This window comes from Misgurnus anguillicaudatus, chromosome 13, assembly GCF_027580225.2.
Source record: "Misgurnus anguillicaudatus chromosome 13, ASM2758022v2, whole genome shotgun sequence".
Lineage (NCBI taxonomy): Eukaryota > Metazoa > Chordata > Actinopteri > Cypriniformes > Cobitidae > Misgurnus > Misgurnus anguillicaudatus.
The window spans coordinates 2,230,613-2,258,528 of record NC_073349.2 but is presented as its reverse complement, the minus strand read 5'-3'; the positions used below and the strand labels follow the sequence as shown (position 1 = coordinate 2,258,528).

The following is a 27,916-nucleotide window of genomic DNA, read 5'->3' as shown; positions in this document are numbered from 1 at the left end:
TTGGTCTAGGCTGGTCTCCAAGTCTGGTTTTAGCTGGTTAAGCAGCAGGCTGATTTTAGATGGGTGTTGGGCATGTTTTAGCTGGAAAATATATTTTTTAGGCTGGAAGACCAGCTTAAACCAGCATGACCAGGCTGGAAGTCTTAGCTGGTTTAAGATGGAAGTAGCTGGTTAAACCATATTAAAATGTTCAGCATATATTACCCAGTACTACTTGCTTAATGCGCTCTATTACAGGAAGTCCTGGCAAGTTTTGTGTGCTTAATGGGTACGCTGGTTATTCAAACATTAGATGTTAGTGTGTTGGTAGTAAACAAAACCAAAATGACCATATTAATTGACCAACTTAACCAACATCTTGGTAAACCCATCATCAAAATTGCTCTGGTCACTAGGTAAGATTATTATCTATTAACTACTTGCAGTCTGTTTATTAGCAGGGTGAAGGTTCAATATGAGATATTTTGTGTGCATATTTTGTCTTAATTACTTAAAGCACAATAATTCAGAAAACCCCTCACATGACACACAGCACACGTTTCACTGGATCATCTGACCAACATGCTCTTAAAACCCATGTGATTTACTTTAGCACACGTCCTTAGCGGCCCCTGAACCCATTTAAACGCTTAGGACGATAACCAGCAGGGTGTCTGAAACACTGAAAATGTAATAGTTTTTGTGATGCTTCTCCATGCAAAACTTGCTGCCACAAATCAAACAGGTTTTTTATGTTTTACCAAATTGCCATATGGTTGTAAAGATGTTTTGGGGGGTTGCTGAAGCTTAGCTTAGTTGCATTGTTAAGGGAATTTGAATGGTTGCTTACTAGTCCAAGAGCCCATTGCAAATTATCTGCATATATAACTCTATAAAAGTGTTTTGTCCATCAGAAAAATTCAATCACTAGTAACAGCAAACTTATCTTCCTCACAAACATAACAACAGGGTGCGTCCTGAGCAGAAGATTAATATTAAGGGATTTCAACAACTGCAATACCAAACAGCATTAATGAACCAGACAAAGATCACAAAACAAAGCCTTGTCTTAGTTTTGCAATGGCATTTCTGTTTACAGTGCAAACTATTGTGATCCTTTTCTTCAGAAAAGCAGTGGATGTTACAAAAAAATCTGGCAACACGAATGTGAAATTTGAAAATGCTTTTAAGGGTTAGTTCACCCAAAAATGAAAATGCTGTCATCATTTTCTCATCCTGTATGAATTTATAGTGAACACAAAAGAAGATATTTTGATAAATGATGATAAGCACACAGCTGATGGTAACCAATGACTTCCATAGTAGGAAAAAAAAATACGGAGGTATTCAATGGATAGCTTAATTCATTCAAATAAAAAAGTACACAATAATGACAGAAATTGTATTTCTGTGTGAACTATCCCTTTAATGTCAGATGTAAACTAAATTGGGTACAGTGAGTCCCAGCACAGCGAGTGAATTTGTTCATGCTTGCTAAAAATGGTCCGAGTCCTCCTGGCAGACACTGTGTCTGATTTGTCAACCCAGGATTACTTTAACCTGATGTGTGTTGTAATTTTACTGTGATGCCGATGTCTGTAACTCAAAAAGTTAATAGTTCAGTCATTGGTGCCGCTGATGGGTCAATACAGCACTGCAGATGTGCTAAAATATTAAGATACGGTCTATATACTGTCCGCATTCATATCAACACGTTAGCGATTAAATCTTCTAGTGACCATGAATCTGCTTTATAAAATATTTTTTTATCATTGTAGTAATTGTTTTATAAAAGCCATGAGGCACTTGATGCCTTGCTATATTGTGAATATATTTACCAATTTAACTACAGCATTGGCCAATTGCTGAGGCTATAGCATGACTTTGTGTCTCTCATAATGACTAATACATGACTTGCAACATTTGTATTCATGCATTTGGCAGATGCTTTGATCCAAAATGACTAAGGCTACGTTTACACGACAACGATATAGTAAAAAATGCAAGAACACACACACAGCAATGCTGTCAAAAAAAATCTGTGTTTACACGGATCTGTGAAAATGACTAAAAACGTATTATGCGTGCCAGGCCAGTAGATGGCGATGTCACTTTGTAAAGAAACACTGCATTCTTCTACAGAATGATGAATACAAACAATCAAGATGGCAATCGAGCATTGAGCAGTTTTGTTTAGACAGACAATGAGGTAGGTTTATTACTACAATAAATTACGACAATTTTGTAAACTTTGCTAGAGGAGCGTTAATAAACTCAGTACCTTAAAAGGTTAGTTCACCCCAAAATGAAAATTTTTATCATAAGTCACTCACCCCTGTGTCCTTCTAAACCACAAAGTGCTGAGATTATCTTCAGAACACATTTTTAGATATTTTTGATGAAAACTGGGAGGCTTGTGACTGTCCCATTGACTTCAGTTAGTTTCACAATTCATTTCGCCAGAAAAGAATGAAAGACATCGCCAAAAAGGTCCATGTGCCATCAGTAGTTTAGACACAGAATACGCTGGCAATTAATTTGTGCATTTATACAGGCTGTTTAAGCTTCCTGGTTTTCATCAAAACATCTAAAAATGTGTTCTGAAAAAAATCCTTGATGGTTTAGAACGACACTGTGGTGAGTGATTTATGATAAAAATGTCATTTTGGGGTGAACTAACACGTTAAGCAGCACAAACACAGTCCTGTAGGCCACCATTGTTGTTTTGGTTAAACTCAAACATACCTATAAACTGAATGAACACGTCCCGTATCACTGGGCTGTGTTAATAAAGATGCTCTCTGGTGGATTTGAGTGTGTCAATGACAACATGAAAACAGAAAGCTCACTGTTATAATTACCATTGAACATAAGCAGGCCGTCAGCGCCGGGGTGGGGACATCCCACACGGCCTGAACATGAAAGAAAGAGAAAGAAAGAGAAAGAGAAAGAAATAGAGAGAGAGAGAGAGATGATGATGACACAGACCAATCATTGATTAGTAATCAAACCATTCCCATTGTAAAGTCATGTGTGCTTCTGTAGTTATGTTCACCTTAAAGCGCCCAAACTCACAAATTGTGAAACATCAATGATACATTTTTTTTAACAATATGTGTGTTCTCGTAGAATCAAACTCATGACCCTTGCGCTGATTACACAATGCTAGTAATTCAGCTATATAACAAATCATTGCTTCATTTCATATCACCAGCAAATTAACTGGAATATATTGTAAATATTAGAAACATTGCCTAACACTAATGGAAATCTATTAAACTTTGATGAACTAGCTGAGCTGGAGAACATCTTAAGTTTGAACGTGTCACATGACACACATACAGTCAAACGTCTGACACTCTGTCACATGACACAAAGACACGTGAGCCCTTTACACACAAAAAATCCATTTAAACTAGAGACTGTAATGTAGATTTAAGAATTATATATATATATATATATATATATATATATATATATATATATATATATATATATATATATATATATATATATATATATATATATATATATATATATATATATAATATAATTTTTATTTATATATATATATATATATATATATATATATATATATATATAATATATAATTTATATATATATATATATATATATATATATATATATATTTTATTACAGCCATTTCTGTCCAGTATCTGTTGATGTCCAACAAAAAAACCTCATGAGCGAGATAAAGTCAACAAACAGCAAATTTAAAAGACTAAGACCCATGAGAGTATAAATATAAAGGTTTTTCCAAAATATGTATATTTATGAAATTTCCTAAAATAAATGTAAAAACGTTTTATTGTTATTTTGACCATGTTTTCCCCATTTCATTTTCTGTAAATAAATGCAAATAAAAACAGCTCTGTGTCCACCCAAACACGCAAAAACCCAATAAATAGCGCTGTCATGAGCATGCCAAACCAAAAGATTGCGATATATCTCTATCCGTAAAGCCAATCAGAAGCCATTGCAGGGCTTCCCCCTCAACCATCACAGAGCAAAAACTCAGGTTTCATCTGTTATACAAATAAACTTGCCTTGTTACACAACAACCAGATTTTTAACCTGGCAGGAGTTTTTATCAAAGTTCGGTTTCAGTCACCTGATACTGCATTTGCAAGTACACGACCGCCCAAACTGTATAGAAAAATGTATGGTTTTGTAAATACCTGTGTACGTGTGGGGGAAGAGCCTTATTTTTTAATAATTAATTGTAAACAAACTTGGCTTGCTGTACTCGTAGAAAGTTTAGACTCCAAGTTCAAAACCAATGTTTAGGTTTCTCCTGAATTTATGCTTAGAACTTAATTTAAATAGATTTTACAAACTTAGGGCCCTATCTTAACGATCTAAGCGCACTGTCTAAAGTGCACAGTCGAGCGCACAGTCGAAAAGGGCTGTTCATATTCCCCTAATGAGTAATGGGTGTGTTTTGCATGTAACGTGTAATAAACCAATGAGAGTCTTATAAATATGCAAGAAAAGGTTTGTACTCTAAAAATACAAAGAAGAGATAAAGAATTTACAAACGTGCGGAGAGCCGAAGCGTTTCAGCACTTGGACAGTGCCGTGAGTTTTTTATAGCATTACTTAAAATGTTTCTCATCTCACCATATCCACAGGTACAGAGTCATCATATACAATAAATCCGTGGGGTAGCATTTAAAAAACAGATGCATTTGTTTAAAGCAAAGCATTTATTTACTTACCAGGCTACAGATGAAGCAGCTCTTTATGCCTTCTAACGTCTCATAATCGATCCTCATTTATGTCCAAGAGACTCAATAATAATATTTCACATTCAATCCTTTAATCTTTCATATTTAAAAGCGTTTTTGTGATGCTGCGCAGTCATATATGTGATAAGCAAACCGCGTTGTATAACCAAAAACATATTGTGCCATTGACTTTAGACTTTAGACCAGATTTTTTTGGGCAATGCATAAAAAAAACTCAACCATCACAGTCTATTTTAGTTGCCTCAAAATAGTAACGCGCAAACTATGCGCCTGAACACACCTCGTTTTCAGACCAGAACGCCCATGAGCACAAAATTGGGCGCAAATGCATTTGCCATTTAAACAACATGGCGCTAAACGTGAAAATGATAATTGCGGAGGGTTGAAATTGGCAAAAGACACTTGTGTCGCGTTGCATTCCGCCGGGTGTATGATAGAGCCCTTAAAGTATTATCGTGTTGCATAAGTTATCAAATACTGCATTATTCTTCAATATTGTTCAGCCCTAAAACCAATAATATAACTAATGTAAATATCAGCTAATAAATGATGCAGTAATGATATATTGTGCACCCCTACCTAATACAAAGTATAGCCAGATTTTAATAATAAAAAAGTTGGATTCACTAGAAAATGCTAAGGTACAGAAACATTGGAAAGTACACACACATACACATACACCCCATCTGTTGTTCAATTAACAAACAGATGCATCAAGAGACTTCACAAGTTTTGGTAGTTCCTTTTTGCTGTGAAGTAACTTCTGCTTCATCCGTTTATTGATTCTGTACAATAACATCACAAGTCGAACCAATATGGTGCATGTAGTTCTCCGTTATCTGTGCCAAGTGTTTAATATTTCAACAGCACTGAAGTTGTTTTCAGTATTTTGTTTAATGTCGGCACAAACTCTAATGCTGGCTGCCAAAACTGCTTGTGATGAACCATTAACCCAGCAATGGTTTGCTAAGCAGGTTTCTAAGAAGTAATTCGCTCAGCACATCTTCCAAGATCTGTTCGATAAAGAGCATTACGGTGCGTTACCAAAGCTGAACCAGCTGCACTTCAACTTATCAAATATTTAAATCGTAATTTGGTGTTTTGTATGGTTAGACTGCCTCCAAACCCCGCTTTAACGCAGTGGTTCCCATTTTATAAAATACATTTATCACAAATTCTGTTTAACTAATCCTCAGAAAAATATTGCTACCAACCAACAGCGCTACATTGTATAATTTAATGTGTTTTGTTTCATTCAAATGTAGATATTCTGAATCATGCACAGCTAGACCAGAAATATGGATTAAAAACATTTATTTGATTTTATGTTGACTAAACTGGGGCTGGTAGAAGCCGTCGGGATGTCCGCCGTTTATTCGGTTGTGTCCTCTGGCCTGTCGAGTCTGTCCTGCACTAAATATAGTCTGTACTTACACCCCTCTCTCTCTCTCTCTCTCTCTCTCTCTCTCTCTCTCTCTCTCTCTCTCTCTCTCTCTCTCTGCAGTTAGTGCCACCCCATGTGTCTGGTCCATCTGCTCCAGCAAGCTAAGCGAGAAGCTCCAGCGCAGCACCACACCCAGCGCTCACACTCGACTCTATGCCCTGCTGTGACTGTAAGACGGGTTGTTCTGCTGGGATTTTACTCAGTTACAGCTTAGAACGTACAGAATTAAAATTAAGCAGTAAGCTATAACAGACCAAGCATTACAGCAATTTTAGCATGGTTGAGAGGTGCTGTTAGGGTGCTAATGTGAAATGCCATCTGCCATGATTTTACCAGAGTGAAACAAAATACACACAGTAAAACTACACACATCGATGATTTTAATTTCATTTTGAGGTATAATGCCAAGTGGATTATTGTTTTTATAAAACTTTTGAATTAAACTGAGTAAAATACGTGTATATTAGCCATAGTGTCTTCTGGCATTGCTTATCCATTGCATTTTTTATTTTACCACTCAAGTTGTTTTATACTTTCACTTTTTTATATTGAAAATGTCCACACACAGCCGCTGACACACAGAAACTTTTCACCAGAAAATGCTTTGCTTTGACGACAATAAAGACCCTGAATAAGTCACAATATGAGAGATCTGTTCTTCAATGTACATTACATTATTAGTTTGTCTTCAAAAGCCATTTAAAGCGATTACCATGACAACAGTGCATCGAACAGGAAGCAGATCTTACCTTTCAAAGGATCCTGCTCCGCCCTCATGATGTCAATCAGGGAACTCTCCAATGAATGCATGTTCAGACTGTCATACATCCTGGACCGATCCTAAGGTAGAAAGAAAAGGATACAGTGGAGATAGACAGTTTTAACATAACAGCAGTTTGTTACATATCACGCATACAAAATGTGATGGTATTCGTATTGTAATGACAGGATTACAGACAGTAAAGACACGTTAGGAATGGCATTCTTTCCTAACTGGTCGCTCTGAACAGAAATAAAGTTTGTTTGTGTTGGCTACCAGACCAGTATGCCAGGTCACCCCTGAATCCCTGGAATACTGTGGCAGACCTTATGGAATTTTTTTTGGAAAACTGTTGTGCATAGAATTAAGCAGGCAGGAATGTACGTGCGAGACTGATTTGCATGTGTTACATATTTTCGGTTGGCTTAAAGAGAACATCCCTCCTCCCTCCTGTATACACTAAAGGGGCATCCGAACTCCTGTCACGCCACCTGCCAAACAACATTCCTTGGATATCTGTGTCATTACCACAATGAGCCCGAGAAGGAATGTGAAGATAAACGCATCCGCCAGCCCTTTAGCCCTAAGACCGGTGTGTGTGATTATTTCAGGAAGCACATGAACTGTGCACAGCTGACACATACATGTACACACACACATATATATATATATATATACACGTACAATAGTATAAATATATATTGGAAATTATAAATACTATACTATTTATTCATTAACCTTCACACATGGACAAACATTACAATACAGGACAAGCAAGTGAACGTAACAACTCATAGAACCTGATACGATTTGTCTTTGTACATTGTAAAATCCAGATGCCCGTGGCGCACTGATTCATGAAGTACCCAAAAGAAAATCTCAAAATAAATCTCAAAATAATTAGCACAAAATCTCTTTTCAATTAATGCTAATTTAGTGCCATGTAATGGTTGCACCTGCACAGACAGATGCTTTATAATGAAGATGGATTGAAAAGCTCACAGGACGCAGGTGCTCAATGCGTCACGCGCAGGTGCCTCCAATCAGATCTGTCACAACCATCTGCATCCCACAGGTAAAGCAGGTTTTAAAAACCCAGTGCTTATATCGTTCATGTGCTGCTGTTTACGGCATCCAGTCCCATTCACATTGAAACTTACAGACCCAGCGAGACTGGCAAGGTGCTGTCCTCGCTAAATATAGCATTAGCGACATCGCCAAAAATAGCACCTGAAAAGCAGCTCAGTTCCTGAGCGAGGAACATGATGAATGAAGACTTGCTCAGGCTGAACTGATTCCTTTCTTTTTCTTCCACTACTTCTTCCCCTAATCTGCTAGTAACGTTTATTGTGAAATTTAACAGACTTTCTCACTTTCTGTTCTTATAATACCTCAAGAAGGGTTTACACTGATACAATACAGCATATGGCAATGTTAGCCACACAAAATAACACAAACAACAACTGAACATTAAGTGCACATAAAAATCCACAGATGCCAATCATTTAAAATGTGAACAGATGTTTATTAAAAAAGTGAAAGTAACCAAAAACTTTTACATTGTTGAGCACAAAAATCATTGCTAAATGAATTGAATGCATTGTAATAATCTGTTTAATTGTTTCCTGATATCTACGTTGAAGGTTTGTGGCTTTATTAAGTGCAAAAATGATCCAGAAACAGTTTTACATGTGCATTTACAACCCTAGAATTGCTTTTATAATGAAAAACAAATTATTACCTTATTTGAAAGGGTCATGAATAATAATGTTGAGCTCTGCTCTGATTGGCTGTTTCTCAGAGCAGCTCCTTCAGTAGCTCTCTGCGTGTGTAAACAGATCTTATGTTTACACATTATTTTTATGAGACCTTTTTAATTTAATACAGAATATGACAAATAACACAGGATGCGATTTTGTTTTTATTTTACGCTCTTCCGCGAACAACTGGAGGAACTGGCTGGCAGCCGACTTCTAATTCCAGATTGTACAATCAGCATTTTGTCTGTGGTAAACCCTCAATTAAACGAATAAATGTGATCATTTGTGTTCACAAATATGGCTGCGGGCACGACAGAAGTGACGTCTTTGGTACCCATGAATAGAAATTAATGAAATTCGTGAGGGACTTAAAGACAAAATATGATATCTGTGTGTTTAGAGGGAGCTACTAGTACTTTACTCAATTCAATGCATTTGTATAGTGTTGTTGCAATAGTCAGTGGTACGTTCAGAAGTTTTACAAACACAATGGTCCAGCGGCACCCAATTCATATTTTAAATGCGAAGGATAGTTTTGCCTCGCATTAAATGCACAAAACTTTACAAATATAAACAGGATAACTAGCAATCTGAATTCGGAAAAAAGCGAGAGCAGCTGCGTACATGTGCGGAGAGAGAGATAAAGATGCCGCTGATTCATTCGCACTGGTCACAACGCACTGGATTTATAATAAAAGACGAAACAACATAAATGGAATGAGGCACAATAATTGTTTTACCTCGATTATCTTGTTTTTGTAATCGTTTGAATCAAAAATCGAAATTGAAAATAATAATAAAAAAAACAATGAATTGCACAGCCCTAGCATATAGCGCTAATTCAGCAGTCACAACTTTGTTTTTAGCATTGTAACAACATTGTACTTAATTTAATGTTGGGTGCGTACATCTCGACTGTAACGTCACAGTTGGTGTTATGCTGAGATTAGTCTTTTTTACGGTGGTCTTTTGCATGCACAAGGTTTACATAAGAAGAAGAAACTATCGAGTTTGAGGCTCATGATATATCATTACTATGTACACAACTCTTATTATTCATCTATGCCTACATAAATACAGTTTTACATTATACAGCACCTTTAAGACAACTGATATGCTCGCTATCTTTGTTATCTCTAACCCAACACACTGCTATGCCTAAAAATGAACTTGAGAAAGTGTTTTGTAATGTTTCTCCTTCCTACATCTCTGAAATTTAACAATCAAATTAAAAAAGTCCACTTAATAGACACCTCTGCCGTTTTCTTCGATTCATTTGCTGTTGTCAAAACAAGACATTATGCCTATGGAACGCAGTACTAACACAGAGACGAGGACACGAGGAGAGGCGCACGGAATGTCAGGAATTCCAAACGGCACCCTGTTTATGGAAATGAACAAAGCCATAGATACTAGTTCAGTCAAGCCTGTTTCCTGACCGGGCTCATCTCAGACTCCTCGTTTCATTTCTGTTAGACCCGTGGACCCATTTAAGGAATCGGCCTCTTTAAACTGAGCTGAGAATTTGTCTTCCCTCACATGATTCGAACGAGTGCTTACATGATGCAAACGATTAAACGCTTTCCCAACCGCAACTCTGATGTGAAAACGCCTAACAAAACAGACTCAATTCAACTTTACATGGGCGAATCTTACAAAACCTGTCAAAACGTCACAGTTCATCCCCGAAATAATAATCCTAATAATTATTATTTATGAAGTAATAAACAACCATGCAGGTATGATTCACCTATACAGACGTAAATATTGTATTGCGCACATGGCACATATATGGTAAAGGTTTAAACGTCACCTAAAACGACCACGCCTGAAACGAGGCTAGACGCACCCCTCCCCTCCTTCAGGTGCAGTGATGGGTAAAGGGAATCTAACAGACAGGGTGTATCCAGAAACACTGAAATGATTCACATGTAAATGACCTGCTGTTTCATCTCGTCTACAAAACAATGAAACAAAACCTGTGAGTCCCCATCAAACTCACTTTCGCTGCTTCTTACTTTCAGTTTTATAAAACACTTATAATCTGGACTATTAAACACTGTTGGAGATTTACTTTCTTGCTCACTTGGGGAATTCTGATATATGTTATGACACATTATGCAATTATCTTGTTTTTATATCATTTTCTGTTCTTGCGCTACTGTTTTCGAGCTAAAATGTTTTCTGTAAAGCTGCTTTGCACCCATGCACTAATCATGTGCTGAAGAAAAAGGCTGAATTTTATTAAACATATTCACTAAAATATTTTATTTGGTTGGGTAGCGCTGGGTGATAAACAAAAACCTCCTGTTTTTCTAACTATTTCTATAATCCACATTTTTGCTCATTATATTGTTATTTTTATATCACAATGATTTAAAGAAGATTTTTTTATATTTAACATTTATTGAGTTAGCCTATGAGAAAACACCAGAGACAAACAATAATGAGGGAAGAAAACAGGTTCCATCAGGGTGAAACCACCGAAAACATTTGATGACCTCACTGTCACTGAATATTATCTTCAGATCCTCTGACAGTGCTCACCAACACACACACCATGTATATACCCAGCAGACATATGACGGACCTTCAACGTTGAAATTTGGTTGAAAAAAGGTCAATTGTTTGTTCAACGTTGAAACAACAGTGAATGGTAAACGGTTACAAAAGGTTTGTAAAATGCGTAAAAATCAACGTTGAAATTTGATTGAAATAATGTCAGTTACGTTGAATAAATTTGCAAAATCAAAAGGTAATTCAACGTTGATTCAACCTTGTCCTTGATGTTGATTCAACGGTGAACTAACAGTGTATATGTACAGTGCATATACAGTTTGCATCTGTGTGTGCATTACTTTCTAATTGAACCTCTCTGACCTTGGCATTGTTAGCGCCATGCTCACCATCTGAGTTACAGGGACCCATCTATTGACTCTATCCACATCTCTAAAACACACACACATACCTGCAGGGGTAGCAGCGTGTTGCTGTTGTTGTCAGTACGGAACATATTTTCTTCGATCCAGGACTTGGGTCCAGAGCGGGGAAATTTAGGTGGTGCAATGACGTTGCTGGAGAACGGTTTCTTCATGGGAGAGATTTGGTTGACCGAGCCGGGAACACCCATGCCACCCCCACGCCGATGGTCTCTGCCCCAGCTCATCCCTCCAGAATTCCAACCGCTTCCTTGGTGGTTTCCCCACGGGGATTGCTTCATCATGGGCTAGAGGCAAACAGAAGGTGTGCTTAGACATACTCGAAAGCTAATTTTTTAATCAAAGCACCTTAAACATAGACTAAAGCCACAAAACTTGGATGTTATGAGGTAATTACATTTCTAGTGCAGATACAGACAGGGTATTTACTAGAGCCCGACCGATTTATCGTTTTGCCGATTTTATCGGCCGATATGAGCATGTCGCAGATATATCTGTATCGGCGTATAAGCCGCAGATATGCGCCGATATGAACGTTTGTTACAGAACACATTACTGCATTTGAAAGATGTAAGTACTTGTTTGTCCAGCAGAGTGTGCCATACTGGTTGCTAATGGTGACCCAGATCACTCACTGTAGTGACACCAGTCAATCCCCCACCCCTTTCACTTCAGTCAGTCTCTCAGTTCAGGTGGCATGGAAGCAGTCACGCAGTGTCTTCTTCACAACATTTTTACACCTGGTATTAAGACGCGCTTTGGTCGATTGGATTATAAATGGACAAGAGAGACGCATTCCCGCTTACATTTGGTGTTTTTAATCCGTCTCTTTGTCCACTTGCGAGTTAAAACGCAAGCGGGAGAAATGACGCGAGACAGAGAAATGACACGTTTAAACTACGCGCAGCCGTGCACGTATATAACACTATATGAGATTACTGCTGCTTGTGCTGTTAGTTAGCAATTGATTCAATAAGCTTGCGCAACTCTACACCCTTGCTAAATAAAAGAGGCGGAGCGAAGACGCTTTAGTTTTATAAAAGTCTAAAGTTTGCACGGAACCCTGGGTTTGTGTTATAAAAACGTTGTGCACAACATTAAACATAGCGTACATTAGTTTGTGCTCCGTCAAGCATTGTCTTCGTAACTGTGAGTGGCTAACTCATTTGTGAAGTACACAACTTACTGTAAAGCTAATATTAATCAATGACTTCATAAGTTTCTCTTTATAACGTTATTCTCGTCAAAACTGCAAATGATGCAAGTTTTATGTATTTTGTTCTCTTTGTGTTTTAAAGTTATTTATAATAAGTCAAGTTTACTGTTTAGTGCACTGGTATCCAACTAATTTTGGAAAATAAAGTTTATTGTTAACTTCTTGCCTATAGTACATATCTTTGTCACATCAATATAAGTGTTGGATCACCACATTTGTGAGTGATCACCACATTTGTGAGTGATCATTGCATTGCATTGTATTTATTCATATACAGTATATTATGTTAAAGTATATAGTGTATTCTATGTACAGTACTGTAGTATAATATACTGTAGGATATACTGAACTATAATATACACAAAGAATATCGGCCGATATATCGTTATCAGTCTTTTTTTTACTCCCTAATATCTGTATCGGCATCGGCCCGAAAAAACGCATATCGGTCGGGCTCTAGTATTTACACAAGTATAAAGTGTGTGTGTGTGTGTGTACCTGGTCATCCCTACGATGTGGGGACAAAACATAATAATATTTGCATTAGTCGACAATATATCGACATACAGCAGATGTGAATTATTTTAATATATCCAAAAGCTATGTGCTAAGCTAAAAGCTAGGCACAGTGGCCATTTCTAAAGCAGGAAACATTTCAAAAAGTTTTGGTTTAGCATCTTCTTTCTCTGTTTGTGCAAAAAGAGAAATGTTTATGGTCAGGATCTAGGTTATAGGCGATCAGGGAAGGGCTGCGGCCCTGTGCAGCTTCCAAACCATACACTTAATAATGTACGCACGTGTCAACAAATATTTTTTTCTATTAACTGATAATATTACTCATAATAAATTCTTACCTTCGGTTAACCGGTCAATATGAATATCCCTAATAAAAACCATTATAAAACCATTAAGGGGGAAGAGGGAGATGTTTGGGAATTGCTGTAATCACCCGTGTGTAAGTGTGTTAGTTTGAGCATGGCCAGACTCTGTCCTGTTGTAAGAAGACTGCACAACCCGTGAACTGAGTGTAACAACCACACACTTTCTGTGTCACTCTCTTTTTTGCACACCCAAGGACAGAGAACAAATATTCAATTTTTATGTATATGACATGAGTGTCATCATTGCATTATGTGCATGTTGCCTAAACTATAGTGCCACACCCATCGCTGTAATGTCTACGGTGTGTAACTGTGTAATGACTTGAGCATTGAGCGAGCACATGTGGGTGTAGAATGTGTGCTCCTACAATCTGGTGTGTACAATCTGAGTGTTTGGGGATCGTGAGAGATAATTACAGTTGATGGTGTCTAGACACTGGGAAAGATGATGTTGAGTGTTATCAGAATTGAAGCACAAATGAAACCACATACTGAAGAAGAAATGACACCATACAAGTGAGCATAGAGACAGTAGAGAGTATTATATAATCCTTATGCAGTATAACAGATTTATTATTTACATTAGAGGTCAATGAAAAACACAAAGCAATGTGAAATTATAAAGGATGCGTTTTTAGTTTTGCGCAATGAAGTGTAGTTGTACACAGCTGTCAAGCAACATAAATGTTAAAATAATGTGCAGTTACATGTGTGTAGTACATTTGCTATTTTTAACTTCAAACAATCTGAAACAATTCTTTTCAAGCTATTAGATTTCCTGCTATTAGATTTTTAGATGTTTTTGCACCAACCTGATCTCACGAATTTCCGTGGCATAGTCACGGAATTTTTTGCTCATTTTTCCGTGGCATTCTCACGGATCTCCGCATATTTCCGTGGCCCTGCCACAGACTTTCTTTTCCGTGGCATTCTCACGGATTGGTTACTCAACTGTTTTATCCTATTTCCTTACCATTGTCGCTTCGGTTTAGGGTTAGATTTACATAAAATGACATCCCTACCCAAACCCAACTCTAACCCCAACGCCAGGCGACAATTGATTAAAGTTTAGAAAATATTGAAGAAAACATCAGAAAAAATAGTATAAACCAATACTTACAGTGACATACTAACGCAAACACCAAATCTAACCCTAAACCGAAGCGAAATGGTTTGAAAATAGGAAAAAGGAGTAACCAATCCGTGAGAATGGCACGGAAAAGAAAGTCCGGGGCAGGGCCACGGAAATATGCGGAGATCCGTGAGAATGCCACGGAAAAATGAGCAAAAAATTCTGTGACTATCCCACGGAACTTTGTGAGATCATGTTGTTTTGCACAGTTGTATGACTAGTTATTTCTAATTATGAATCAGCGCTAATTTTAACATGAATATCAGTGATGTAACCATGACATAAAATTATCAAGATCATACACCCCTACATGAGCCCCGAATTTCAACTCCTGAAAAGAAGGCGTCTTTAGATTTGTAATAATATCAGCTGTTACAGCAGCATGATTTAGTCTGAATGCCACTGCACTTTAAACCCAGACAAGTTGAATTTAGTTAAAGAATTGGAGGAAAGTTGTTGCCCTAAAAAATTAAGTAGTACATTTAACTTAAAATTCATAGTAATTTCTAGGCAAAAAACCTGACGACAGATATGGGTGAACGCAATATAATGAGGTTTTAAATAAGGTTGTGCCTATAGACGATACTATGGGTAGATGATAGTCAGACATATGGCCAATAGTGGGTCTTCTTGTCGATGGTTGGCTTGTTTGCCCATTATAGTTTAAATTATTATTATGCTTTTATTATCATCATAGTTTCACATGAACATTCCTGCACTTGCGACACCATGTGCATTGCGTACTTTTCCTCACATGAAAGGGCTTGTGGTCTTTGCGTAAAAAAAGAGCGTGTAATGAGTGCGGCACAGACTCCTTCTCACTCCTGAACTTGTTATGCGCATGACTCGGACTCTTCCTCGCACCTGAGCTTGTAATACACGTGACTATTACATTTCCTTTCACTAGAGAGGTGGGTAGGCGCGCAGGGGTTTAAATACAGTAAGTAACTTGCTCCCTGGCACGCAAATAAGTTCAAAGCACCTGGGGATCAATGACGCGCTCGGATTAATGGCATCAGTTTTAAGATGGTTGCAGTCGTGACAGTGTTGCCAGCTCACCTTACAGAAAATCACCAATCCAGTGGCTTGTAATAAACAAGTTCAAAGTGGCTTACGATGGGACTATCTCACTATGGGGCATATGGCCCAACACTAATACAAGTTCCTCAATCTCTCTTTTCTATCCATGCTTGGTTTCTCTATGAGATAGGTGTAGATGCCAGGGCACTTAACTGGAGGTAATCCTATCACATCTTCCCTCCATTGAATTAGCGTGTTCGGGTCAGGGAATCTGGTTCCGTCAATTAAAGTTAACTTTTTCAAATAGCATTCCCGGTCCTAAACATGTGTGAACTTAAACCCTCTGATTAAATCGAATTTTGTCCAATCATTGTTTAAAAAAAGTATTTGTTAACATGAGTTAATGCAACATTAATGCAGTTGTTCTCAAACTTTTTCACCGTGCCCCCCCTCCCCCTGTGTATGGTGCATCCTTTCATGGCCCCCCAAAGAAAATTTATGACATAAAACATTATAAAACTTAAAATTTGAAGTAAACCAATCCTATTAAATTATACAATGTAGTGCTGTTGGTTAATAGCATTATTCTTCAGGTTTAATACACTGCATTTATACTATATTAATGTATTTTATAAAATGTCATTAAACTGGGGCCCCCCGGCACCATCTCAGGGACCCCAGGGGGCCACGGCGCCCAGTTTGAGAACCACTGCATTAATGCACCATTAATGCATGCATTTAATAAAGTTAACAAATACAACCTTATTTTAAAGTGTTACCAAACAAACTAACTAAACTTAGCTAGCCTGGTCTGTCTTTCTGTCTCCCCTCCCACAAAAAACAGCACAATGTTTACTAACTGAAAAAGCCCACTCCTAAAATCAGGTGACTACCATGTCCCCCTCCTCTACCCCACCCCCACTAAAACGACACCAAGGCCTAAAATACAGCAAATGCAGTGCCTGGGTTCGATTTGTCAAAAATCTACTTGCCAGTCAACAGTTTTTCTCTCTGGATCATCCAGGGGAGAAGACTCCATCCTTAAATCTCATTACATTTAAATTAAACAGCAAATCCCAAAAATATTTTATTTTGCCTTGACGCTATAGATAGATATGTAGCAATAGCAGCGCCACACTCCTAAAAATAAAGGTGCTTAAAGGGTTTTTATTTCACAGCGATAAAAGAACCATTTTTGGTTCCTCAAAGAACCATTATGTGAAAGTTTTGTACCTTTATATAATCTAAAAAACCTTTCGTGATACAGAAATGTTCTTCAGCTGTTAAAGGTGCTTTATTGAACCATACAGCCTAAAATGGTTCTTTTGTGGCATCATGATTCAGCACCTTTATTTTTAAGAGTGCACTCGTCAAACACCGCTAATGTATTTTGAAATAAAGATACAGCAGCTTCCACCAAAATGGCCACCAAAGCATATTAGTGAAATGCTTTTGCTGTATTGTGAAGATTTAAATGCAGATTACAGTAATAGCAGCTTTCTCAAACAATGCTGTAGTTAGCAGGGTGTTGGCATCACTGGCGCTCAATAGGAGTTTTCACTGAATGCCCTAGAGGTCAAGTTATCTCTGGAATGTCACGTGAAGTCTTTAAGCAATAACAGCTTGTGCACCGTGGGCCCATATCCATATTATGAGAACAGCATACTATGAGTATGCATACTGTATATACAACAAGAGCACCCTGCACAGAATGCTGTATCCCATGATGCAGTGGGCTCCGTCTGACCTTGCATTTCCAGTGACTAGTGACTTTTCTAGTCTTATTATTTGATTTTAATGATCTCATTGAAGAAATACAACATGCACACCCATATACCGCTATTGCTACTTAATTTTTTTTATTTTTTATTTTCTGGTTAGCAGTTTACTGTGTACATTCAGTGAATCATACAGAACCTGTGCACTGCCTGCTATTTTTACAAGCAAGAATACAAGACGGTTCTATTCTAGCTAACTTACTTCATTTAGCCTGGACTGCGGTGTGGCGTTTGTATACGTCACAATGGTTCTATTGAGCGTGCAGCAGGGCATTATGACGCAACAGCAGCGTTTCAAGGCCGCAGTTACGTCACAATGACAGTTCAACGGCCACTTTCATCCTTCGCCAAAACAGCGTTTTTAACGTAGTAATAACATTTTGTAGTATTGTACTGGTGTCGATTCGCTCACCTGGTGGTGGTGGTTGTAGTTGTTCCGCTGCTGCAGAAAGGCGCCCTGCTGCTGCGGCGGTGGCATTTGCGGGCTGATCGGGGACCGGCGGCTCTGCGGCTGCTGAGGGGCGACGTTGATCTGCGGGGAGAAGGGGCTCCCGAAACCCTGCACGGGGCACGGGTTGGGTGAAAAGCTCTGGAAAAAGCCGGGGTTGATAGAGGAGGGGATGCCTGGGTAGTAGTTGTCCGCTTCGGTGGTGGGTATCGGGTTTATTGCGTTGGCAGAATTGGAGACGGGCGGAGGGGGGGAGCTCGTCTGAACGGACCACGGCGTTCCGAAACCAGGCAGAGTGGGGGAAGCCGAGCCGCCACCGCCCCCGGGCGTCTGCATCTCTTGATGGGGGAGGTTCGGAAAAGCGGCTGCGAGCATGTTACTGCCACCGGTGCCGTTGTTAATGTGGTGGGCGCTGGGAGACTCCATCTGAATTTTTACCTTGGACGATGGCGCATCGGTGTCCAGGCCCGTGGAGGAGAAGGGTTGCTGCTGCTGCTGAGGCAGGTGGGGTGGGGGAGGCTCAGCCTGCTCACTTAACTGATGATGTATGTTCCGGTCGTGCTGAAGGTCACCGACTGTCTGCGCGTGACCCGCGGCGGAGAAACGGCTCAGGTCGTTGTCGGTCGTGCTGCTCTTGTCGCTGTTGGTCTCGCCGGACTGTGTGGCTGTCAGTCCCGCAGGCTCATCCTGCATGTTGCGCTGATGTGACGGGAAAAGAGGGGACAGCAGAGGCGAGCTGCTGGGGCGCACCGGTGACGGGCTGGAATAGGGTGTAAACGCGCCTCCGCCGAACAGTGTTGTGCCGCTACTGACGTTCGCTGTCTGTAACAATCCGAACCCGTAATCACCCATTTATTTGCGTCAAAAAACGCCAGCTTTCGTATTCCCAGGCCTCGGCGAGAACAATACGAGAATGCACGGTGTCCTGTAACTTCCTATAGCCCGTTCGGAGAGAGGAGGAGCTTTCGGTCGAGTCGGTCACCTTTTTCGTAAAGTATAAATATTAGATTTAATTGTCTTCGGCTTTTTTAGCCGTTCTAGACGTCCGTCCGACCGACCGCGCATCCCCCTCCTCGCGTTACCGGCTGATCCGCTGCTGCGGCAGAGGATTAAAACTCCTGCACGCGCGTCATAACGCAACGCGTGTGTGGCCCCGCCCCTTTTCAGCCTGCTCTAGAGCCGCAGAGAGCCGCAATGTGCGCGTCACTCGTTCATTATTCAGGAGGTGCAGCAGAGCACACGCCACTCCGGTTTGAATGCTCGGAAAAATGTCAGCTGTTTGCTCATGCCAGTGTCATCGTCTTTCCACATTTAGCCTTTATTATCTGTAGCTGGTAACCTGCACCACCCAAAATCATGAACATCCATATTGCCATTAATGAAAGGTCTGGATTAATGGTCACATTAATGCTGTACATATTATGTCATACGTGTCAATAGTTTTATAGCCATTGAAGTGTTTAGTATATTGCATGTAGCATGGCGTAGTAGTACATAGTGTACTACACTAGTATATTCTGTACTTCATTAAATATGTAAATGTGCCATTGAGTAACTTGGATCATACAGTGTGCACTGTACTAGTCGAAGTGTATTTCTTAGTTTAGGCCTATATCATATAGGACAAAAGAAGTGAACATGCAAAATGCATCCTCACAATGTGCAGTGACGCTGGATGCTAAAAATAACTCATTAAAATCCTCTTGGGTGTGGGGGAGATTAATTCCTTATGCATGCTTAAACAGCATCCTCATGCTTCTAACAAGGGGACATTATTCTGTCTCTCTGGTTTTGTCCACCTTTTAAAGCATCTGATCCCGTTTGACAGCTGGTCGTGTTTGTACCTCCCACGTCAAATGTGGCATTTGTTTTAACCACTTACTCTTCAAGCCTCTCTCTCTCTCACACACTGCTGAGGTCTCCACAGGCCTGATCAATAATGAACGCTTTTACAATATGAGTATGGCGTGAAGTGATCTTTCATAACTTACTGCTTTTGAAAATTCTTATAAATACTGTATACCTAAGTTGATTCAATCACAATAAGGAGAGATTAATCATATTATCATTGATCTAAGCCAATCAGACTTTTATTTAGATTCAATGAAGTGACTATTGTGACAAATTAACATGCACGATTGATCACTGATCTGATTAAATGTCCACTACATGCAGCAGGTTTCTCAGACATGCAAATGCAGCAAAACAATCACAAAAATCACAGCTTGAATCACAGTTATATACAAACCAGAAGGCGCTGATGAATCTGATGCATTAAACCTTGTGTGCTGCTTGCATTATAAGACGTGCTATGGTGTTTGGTTGCAGATAAATTGTGGAATAGCCAGTACTAGCAGTTGACCTTTACTATTGTGCCAATACGTAATTGTCCTTTGTAATTCAATACCAGGAATAATGAAACACAAAATTACGAATATGCTTACAAGCGTGTTTATTAACAGAGATGGATTATTGTGTTCAGGTGCGGTTATAGAAAAATGAGACATGGGAAATATGGTTAGACTGGAATGGGGTTGAGAAGAAAGAGTCAGAGACATGGCTGACAGGTATTGTATACAATCTAATTTACTGATTACCACCGTATAGATTTTAACCTACAACCAAATACCAGCTGGCCTGTGTGTGTGCGTGCGTGCGTGCATGTGTGTGTGTGCAATATACAAAGAGAATTCTCTTATAAACAAGCAATTAACAAACACCTATCTGCATTCAGTTAAATGTTTATTTTATTTTTGGAGAAAAATCTTTTGTATAGGCTGAAATTGTGTATGATTTATTAATATTTTGGGTTAAAATACAAATTCTGTATAGATAAAATGTGACCCTGGACCAGAAAGTCATATACATTTTTTATACATTATCTAAAAGCTGAATAAATAGCTTTACATTGATATGTGCTTTGTTATAGGACAATATTTGGTCGAGAAACATCTGAAATCTGAGGGTGCAAAAAAATGCAAAATATTGAGAAAATCGCCTTAAATTTTTTTTTACGTTTTTTATATATTTACGGTGGAAAATTTACAAAACATCTTCATGAAATATGATCTTTACTTAATATCCTAATAATTTTTGGCATAAAAAAATCACAAATTTTGACCCATATGCATTGTTGGCTATTGCTACAAATATACCCGTGTGACTTATGATAACTTATTTCTTTAATTAAATGATACATGATTAGTAACCTCAAAGTCAAAAAAGTCTGCCTTTAAATTTAAATTATATTCTGGTTGGTACAGCAAATATGTCTATATCTTCAAAATAAGTCTATGGGATTTTTCGTTTGTTTGGGCATCGATCAGTTAAAAGATTCAGTCATTTAGCAAGGAAATAGAGTAGGGCATCTCTTGAAATGTATAAGAGCCCAATTCATTACCCAGCAAGTTCTGTTCTTTAAATCCCTTACCCTAGATGTATGATCATATATGCGTGCCTCAGCAAAACACCACTAAAATGACTAAAGCTATAATATGCTTAGTAATGCACAAGCCAAGAGAAAATGGAAAATGCAGTATGGACACAACTAAGCTATAGGTAACAGATTACAGGACGAGCATGATAACTGCAGGGATGAGAGTGTATTTATTCCCACGAGGCCTTACAAACACGCATCTTCATCATCACTTGTATTCTCTTGAGATCTCTTTTCACATCCCCTATCCTCCGTGCTCCTCTTCAGCTGTTGGGTCCATAAACAGGGACCCCCCTTCCTCCTCTTCTTGTTGCCCAGATGGGGCAGTTCTACCAGTTTAAGGGCAGGTGTGGCAGCCCCGGCCGGTGCTGAGCAATCATTGGTTGTGATTAGAGTGTGTGATTTCTGGGTGGGGTTCAGTGTTTGCGGTGACGGGGGGTGGATGGTGCTTATAATAGGGCAAGTTGCCAGCTGTCCTCTCCTCAATGTATAGCCTTCTTAAATGGAATGGGGGTTGCATGTGTCTGTGTGTGTCTGTGTGTGTCAGCTGCCACAAAACTGAATATGACACCTCAATCTGATGATGAGCACAAACTGTATCTTTGTTCCCCGAATCGAGTGGTCTACTCATTTCTAAGGCAACGTGGAACCATATAACTGATATAAGTGACTTATTTACACTACACAAACCTCGTGTAAAAGAGAAAGAGAGATTAATGAAAGAATGAGATTTTTTGCTGGGTTGGGATGTTTTTAGCTTTAGCATGTTGCTATGTATCATCTAAAAATATTTAAGTAAAATAGTTAATTTTTATTTTGAAAGAACCACGTTGAATACGTTTCAGTATATGATTTATAAGTACATTTATATCATCCACCATATTGGATAACCTTTCATGCCACAATGTTTTCTTGGATTTCTGTGTCTGTAAAGGATCCATGTGTTCTTGCCAAAAAATCTGCTTTTTTTGTAAGGTTTCACATCTTTTGTGTGTATGCCGTCTATAATGCTATCTAGAACGGTTGCTCACAAGGTTTTGGTACATGAGCTCGTGTCTTTTTCTCTCACTTGTTGTTGCTATCATACAGACAGACATGAAGGGGGAACACTCACTCTCAGCTGGTATATTTTTGCTGTGATGTGAATCTATATTTAGGCCGCCGATGGATTTGCTTACCAGACTATTTTCAGATGTCTGAGAAGACCCACTGTGTCACTCCACACAGATATAAACATGTTAAGACCAAACTAATGACAAATGCTTAAAGTAATACGGTATAAGAGAAAATAAAAATATGTAAAATGTACAGCACAACACAATCCAATTGCAATTTGTACGTATTTTATGAGGTTGCTGATTCGTATTAATTCATACAACCATTTTGGTACGGTTTTGTACGATACGACATCAGGGTTAGGGGTGGGGTTTCATTATGTGTATGATTCATTTCGTACTTATTCATACAAATTATGAATATAACATACAAATTTCAGTGAGATCAGGCTGTACAGTGCTGAATTTGTGAGTCTGCCTGTTTTAAGGTCTTATGTCACATTTAAGATCCAGTAAGACTTGGAAAACCACTGATCCCAAACCCACCCACACATAAAATCCTGTTAACAGTGTGTTTTGAAGGCTCTTCAAGTATTGGAGTAATCACTTTTGAAAACAACACTTTGATTAAAGTGAATGTTTATCCAAAAATGCAAATTCTGTCATGATTTACTCACCCTCGTGTTGTTACAAACTTGTATAAATGTCTTTGTTCTGATGAACACAGAGGAAGAGGTTTAGAGGAATGTTTGTAAGCAAACCGTTCATGAGCCCCATTCACTTATATAGTAGGAAAAAAGAATAGCCTACTATGAAAGTAAATGGGGCTTGCGAACAGTGGTGGCTCGTGACTCCTCATCCGAGGGGCGCCAATTCAAAATAAGTGTTCGGAGTGTCATGTGTGTGCTTCCTTTTTCCAAAATATGTGTTCTGCGTGTCGAAAGATCCTGTGTGCATCATGTGTTTTGTCAAAATAAGTGCCTGCTGCACCGTTTAATATAATAGAGGCGCTCATGTTCACAAAATACACGCAAGACACTCCCTTAACATTAAAGGAACAGTATGTAGGATTGTGGCCAAAACTGGTATTGCAATCACAAAACTGGTGGCCAATACAAAAAATGACAATATAAACATCAGTTGAGGGCTGCAACTCCACTTTTTAAATGGCAATATCCTGGCCATAACACTGTTGTCAGTGATATAAGTATTTGAAATGAAAATTATTTCTTAATGTATAGTGACATATCAGGGCCATTTTATGATTAATTGATATAAATTTCTTACTGTTCCTTTAAACACATGAAATTACGCGAGTATCTGGCAAACAAGAGATGCATCTGCAGCATGGCACTTATTTTGGCAGGACACGTGTTGTACACAGGATCTCTCAAAGCGCAGAACACATATTTTGGAAAAAAAGAACCACACATGACAAGCTACATGCATGTTGTTACGAACTTTTTAATATTAATATTTTTTTATATTTTGCAAGCTAATAGTGTGAGGGATATTCCCTTTTTTTATTAATGTTTGTGTACTTTTTAAAACAGAAATGTCAGAAAAGCAACAATCTTTAAATAGGTTGCTAGTCATATAAAGTTTACAAAATTTTAACCTGATATTTATTAAATTCATTTATAATATTGTATTTATAATTTGATATGTATAATATCATCATAATGCATGTATAATAAATAATATGTATATAATACTATTGTCATGAGTTAGGAAACTATAGAAACCCTTAAAAGGAATAATTCAGCCATAAATGAAGATTACCACGATTTAATCCGAGATACATACTGTATGTCCATTTTTGTTTCAGACTAACACATTTTCAGTTATTTTAGAAAATGTCATAGCTCTTTTAAGCTTTATAACAGTTAGAAACCTTTCAAGGCCAAATAATGTGCATTTATCCTTCACAAAAGTAATATTGATGGATAAATACAGGCATTCTGAGGATAATCGATTTGATTTTGTAAGATAAATATCCATATTTAAAACATTACAAACGAAAATAACTAGCTTCCGGTAACAACGCCATCTTGAACTCTGCATTCACTAGAGCGTTTTAGCGTAGTGAGCGCATGTTGCCATAAGTATGCTGCATAGTGACGAACGCGGGGGGCGGAAGCACGGAGCAAAACAACAACGCCAGTTACAAGTTAAAATGAGGATTTTAAAGAACGGAGGATTTCGATATAAGACAAAAGGATATTGAGTTTATCTGTGCAGCATAAAACAACTCACAACGCACGGTTCTCGTGAGAGTTTTCTTATCGGATCTTGCGCAGTGTACACTACGCTACTGTGTTGTGAATGCGTGTTGGATTTTACAGAAAGCTTGTTTTTAAATATGGATATTTTTCATACAAAATCACATCGATTACCCTAGCTGTTTGGATTACTTTTGCGAATAATAAATGAACATTCTTTGGGCTTGAAGGAAGTGGACCCCATTTATAACTGTTATAAAGTTTGGAAGAGCTATAGGAGATTTTCTAAAATAACTGAAAATGTGATAAATGATGGTCATATGTATCTCAGAGTAAATCATATGGTGACTTTAATTTTCAGACAAACTATCCCTTTAACACTAAATTTAGCACATTAAAGAATGTAAATCAATCCCCATAGGGGAGAGATCTCAGCTGTATATAAGGACCAGAATATTATTAAGGCTTTGCTTTTGTGATTTTTGACAGAAGACCTTAGCAACCAGTTACATGCCATAGCAACATCACAGTGGGTTGTGCACAGATATCACACATAAATAACACATTTCTTTCTTTCCTTCATTTTTTTCTTTACAATAATCAGTGTTTATCAATACTCAAATCATTATATATTTTATTGCATGACATTGCATTTGTAAAGGCGGTTTAAAACTTTTTTTAATTGGTCAAATCACTGTATACTGACAGCACAATGTATAATTGTTTACATTCTTCTCAAGTTCCTAACACGCACAAAGCTCACAGGATGTCTGTATGAGAAAACTGTTTATTTATGAACAATTCTAACAGTGCTGTATATTTGTTTATTTGTTTATCAAATACATGTTTGTTTGAAATCCTTTGCTGGATTTGATTCTATTGTTTATCATTATGATGAGCTGCTTTGCGTCTCATTAGACCCACCCTTGGCTAAATAAAGCTGAATAAATGAATGAAAAGCCATTAAGTGAATTGTTCTCTTTCTGGTTCGCAATCCCATCTGGAAAGATAGAAAGATATGAATGATTATATTAAGAGACAGAACAGCTGCTGATCTCTCAACTTCAGACCAACAGGCAATATCCACAATCGTTTATGTTTGTAATGATATCATTATTTTTAAGTCTAGTTATTATAAAATAATGAAATGACACCCAAAACAATTGATTCCAGATGAATAAAATCACATACTTCCCTATATTCTGTTTCACATGAAAAGAAAGTAAAATAGGTATCATGTTTACTATAATGAGACAGCTGAGTGTATGCAATGATGTGTGTGTGTTTGAATCTATTTCTTTAGGTGTGTCTGTATTAGTAAGGGTGTGTGTGTGTGTGCTGAGGGTTAAGGTTTGGCCTAGTCTTTGGTGATAATCCTGACCTATTTTAAACCTGTCAATGAAGCAATCCATTCTGAGAACTACCACTCACAAACGTACAGTACGTACACATCACCTCATTCAGATGAAACCCAAATTATCAATGTATGTGTTTGTACATTGTTTGGGTGTGTGTGCGGCTTGGCAGGTTATGGTAAAGAAGCCTACATGAAAAAATACATGACAACACCTGTTGAGATTTACTGTTTTCTATATTAGATCATCCTACATAATATAACCTTGATATTGTACCACATTGTGTAATACATATACATACTATATGACAAATAATAAAAAAATCTGATCATGTGTGTGGAGGAGGGTGAGAAAGGTCCAACCCACCAGAGAAGGTGTGAGTAAGAGGGGGGCGGTAATGAGAGGAGACATCTGACATAATCACACATCAATGAAAGAGTGGTTCAATTGAAAATGCTGTTCAGTATATGGTGCTTTAAATTCAGTGCGGGGTCTCTAAGAATTGTCACATCCATAACAGAGACATGTCAAATCAATTACACAGTTTTTCCACATAAATGCAAACCAAGAAATCAAAATAATTATTTAGAGAGCCAAACATTTGTATGGAGTCATGTGACCTGAATTTTGTCTTAACTATTGCTTTTAGATTTACAGCCCATCTATGCTAAAATAAATATAAATAATAATAGAAAAGATGACATAATTATCGCTGACTGTATTTAAAAGTGCATGTGCCTAATATTTCATCAACATCATATTATCAACAGCATCATCATCATTATCAGTATCATTGTTTATGGTGTTTGTGTTGATTCAGCAGGTCAGAAATATAGCCGTGCACGTGTTTTCAGAGTAGTTTTATCGTTTTACAGGTCTGATCAGTGTTTGTTAAACACATGCTACTGGACACCTGTTTATACAGCACACATTCAAACCATTATTTAACTTACACTACACACGCCCAAAATCACTTGCTTCAAAGAAAGATTTAAAGAAGTAGTTGGAAAAACACAAATTATATACTGAACCACATGTCATTCCAATTCTTTGCATTGAACAACACAAAGGGAGTAGGTGACCAAAATGTATTTTTCAGTGGGGACCAGGGCCAGTGTGGATATTTTATGTTAGATGACAGGTTTGACATCAGTGACGAATACTTCATTGGTTCTTCTGACTAATAACAATCACATTTAAATGCCACAGTATTAGGGAAGGCAGTCAAGTTTGTTTATATACTGTAGCACATTTTATACACAAATAAGGTGCTGTAATGATTTACAAAGAGAAAAAAAAGGGTACATAAAAATAAGAGATATTTAAAATCACACTTAAAGAGTTTTGACTAACATATGGTGCTTTTGCCATTTTAGGAATTTTACAGCACTGGTCACATTTATTGTAGACTGATCTCACGACAAGTTATAGTCACTCAAAATTAAAACAATTTAGTCGTGTCCATGGCACAAAATTCAGCTTTTTTCATGTCTTTTTCATGACACTCACACAAATTTCTATAAATAGTTTTGTGTGCGTGGCACGTCTTTCTTTTTCCTTTTCATTTTATGCATTGTTTTTTTTCGTTTCTTCCTATTTTCTTACCATTGTTTTCTCTTTGAGTAGGCGTGGTGGTGATGGTGGGGTGTGTGTGTGTGTGTGTGTGTATGCCACCTTTTCTGATGTGTCTGTGTATGACCTCAGGGCTCCAGCTGGAGGTCA

At 38.0% G+C, this 27,916-nt stretch overlaps 1 protein-coding gene across 4 annotated transcripts in view; it reads right to left on the bottom strand.

Moving 5' to 3' along the window:
• The window catches only part of cpeb2 (cytoplasmic polyadenylation element binding protein 2), a 28,191-nt gene extending 8,966 nt beyond the window's left edge, over nt 1-19,225 (bottom strand). For 2 of the 4 annotated variants that reach the window (XM_055187917.2, XM_055187918.2), the window contains exons 1-4: nt 18,091-19,225; nt 11,681-11,938; nt 6,942-7,032; nt 2,841-2,891 (exon numbers count right to left, since the gene is read on the bottom strand). In XM_055187917.2, coding sequence (XP_055043892.1) covers nt 2,841-2,891; nt 6,942-7,032; nt 11,681-11,938; nt 18,091-18,978 — 1,288 coding nt within the window. In that variant the 5' untranslated portion in view covers nt 18,979-19,225. The remainder of the gene's footprint in view (nt 1-2,840; nt 2,892-6,941; nt 7,033-11,680; nt 11,939-18,090) is intronic. The other 2 variants (XM_055187919.2, XM_055187920.2) reach the window with 1 other exon arrangement.
• Between the last annotated feature and the right edge of the window lie 8,691 nt (nt 19,226-27,916).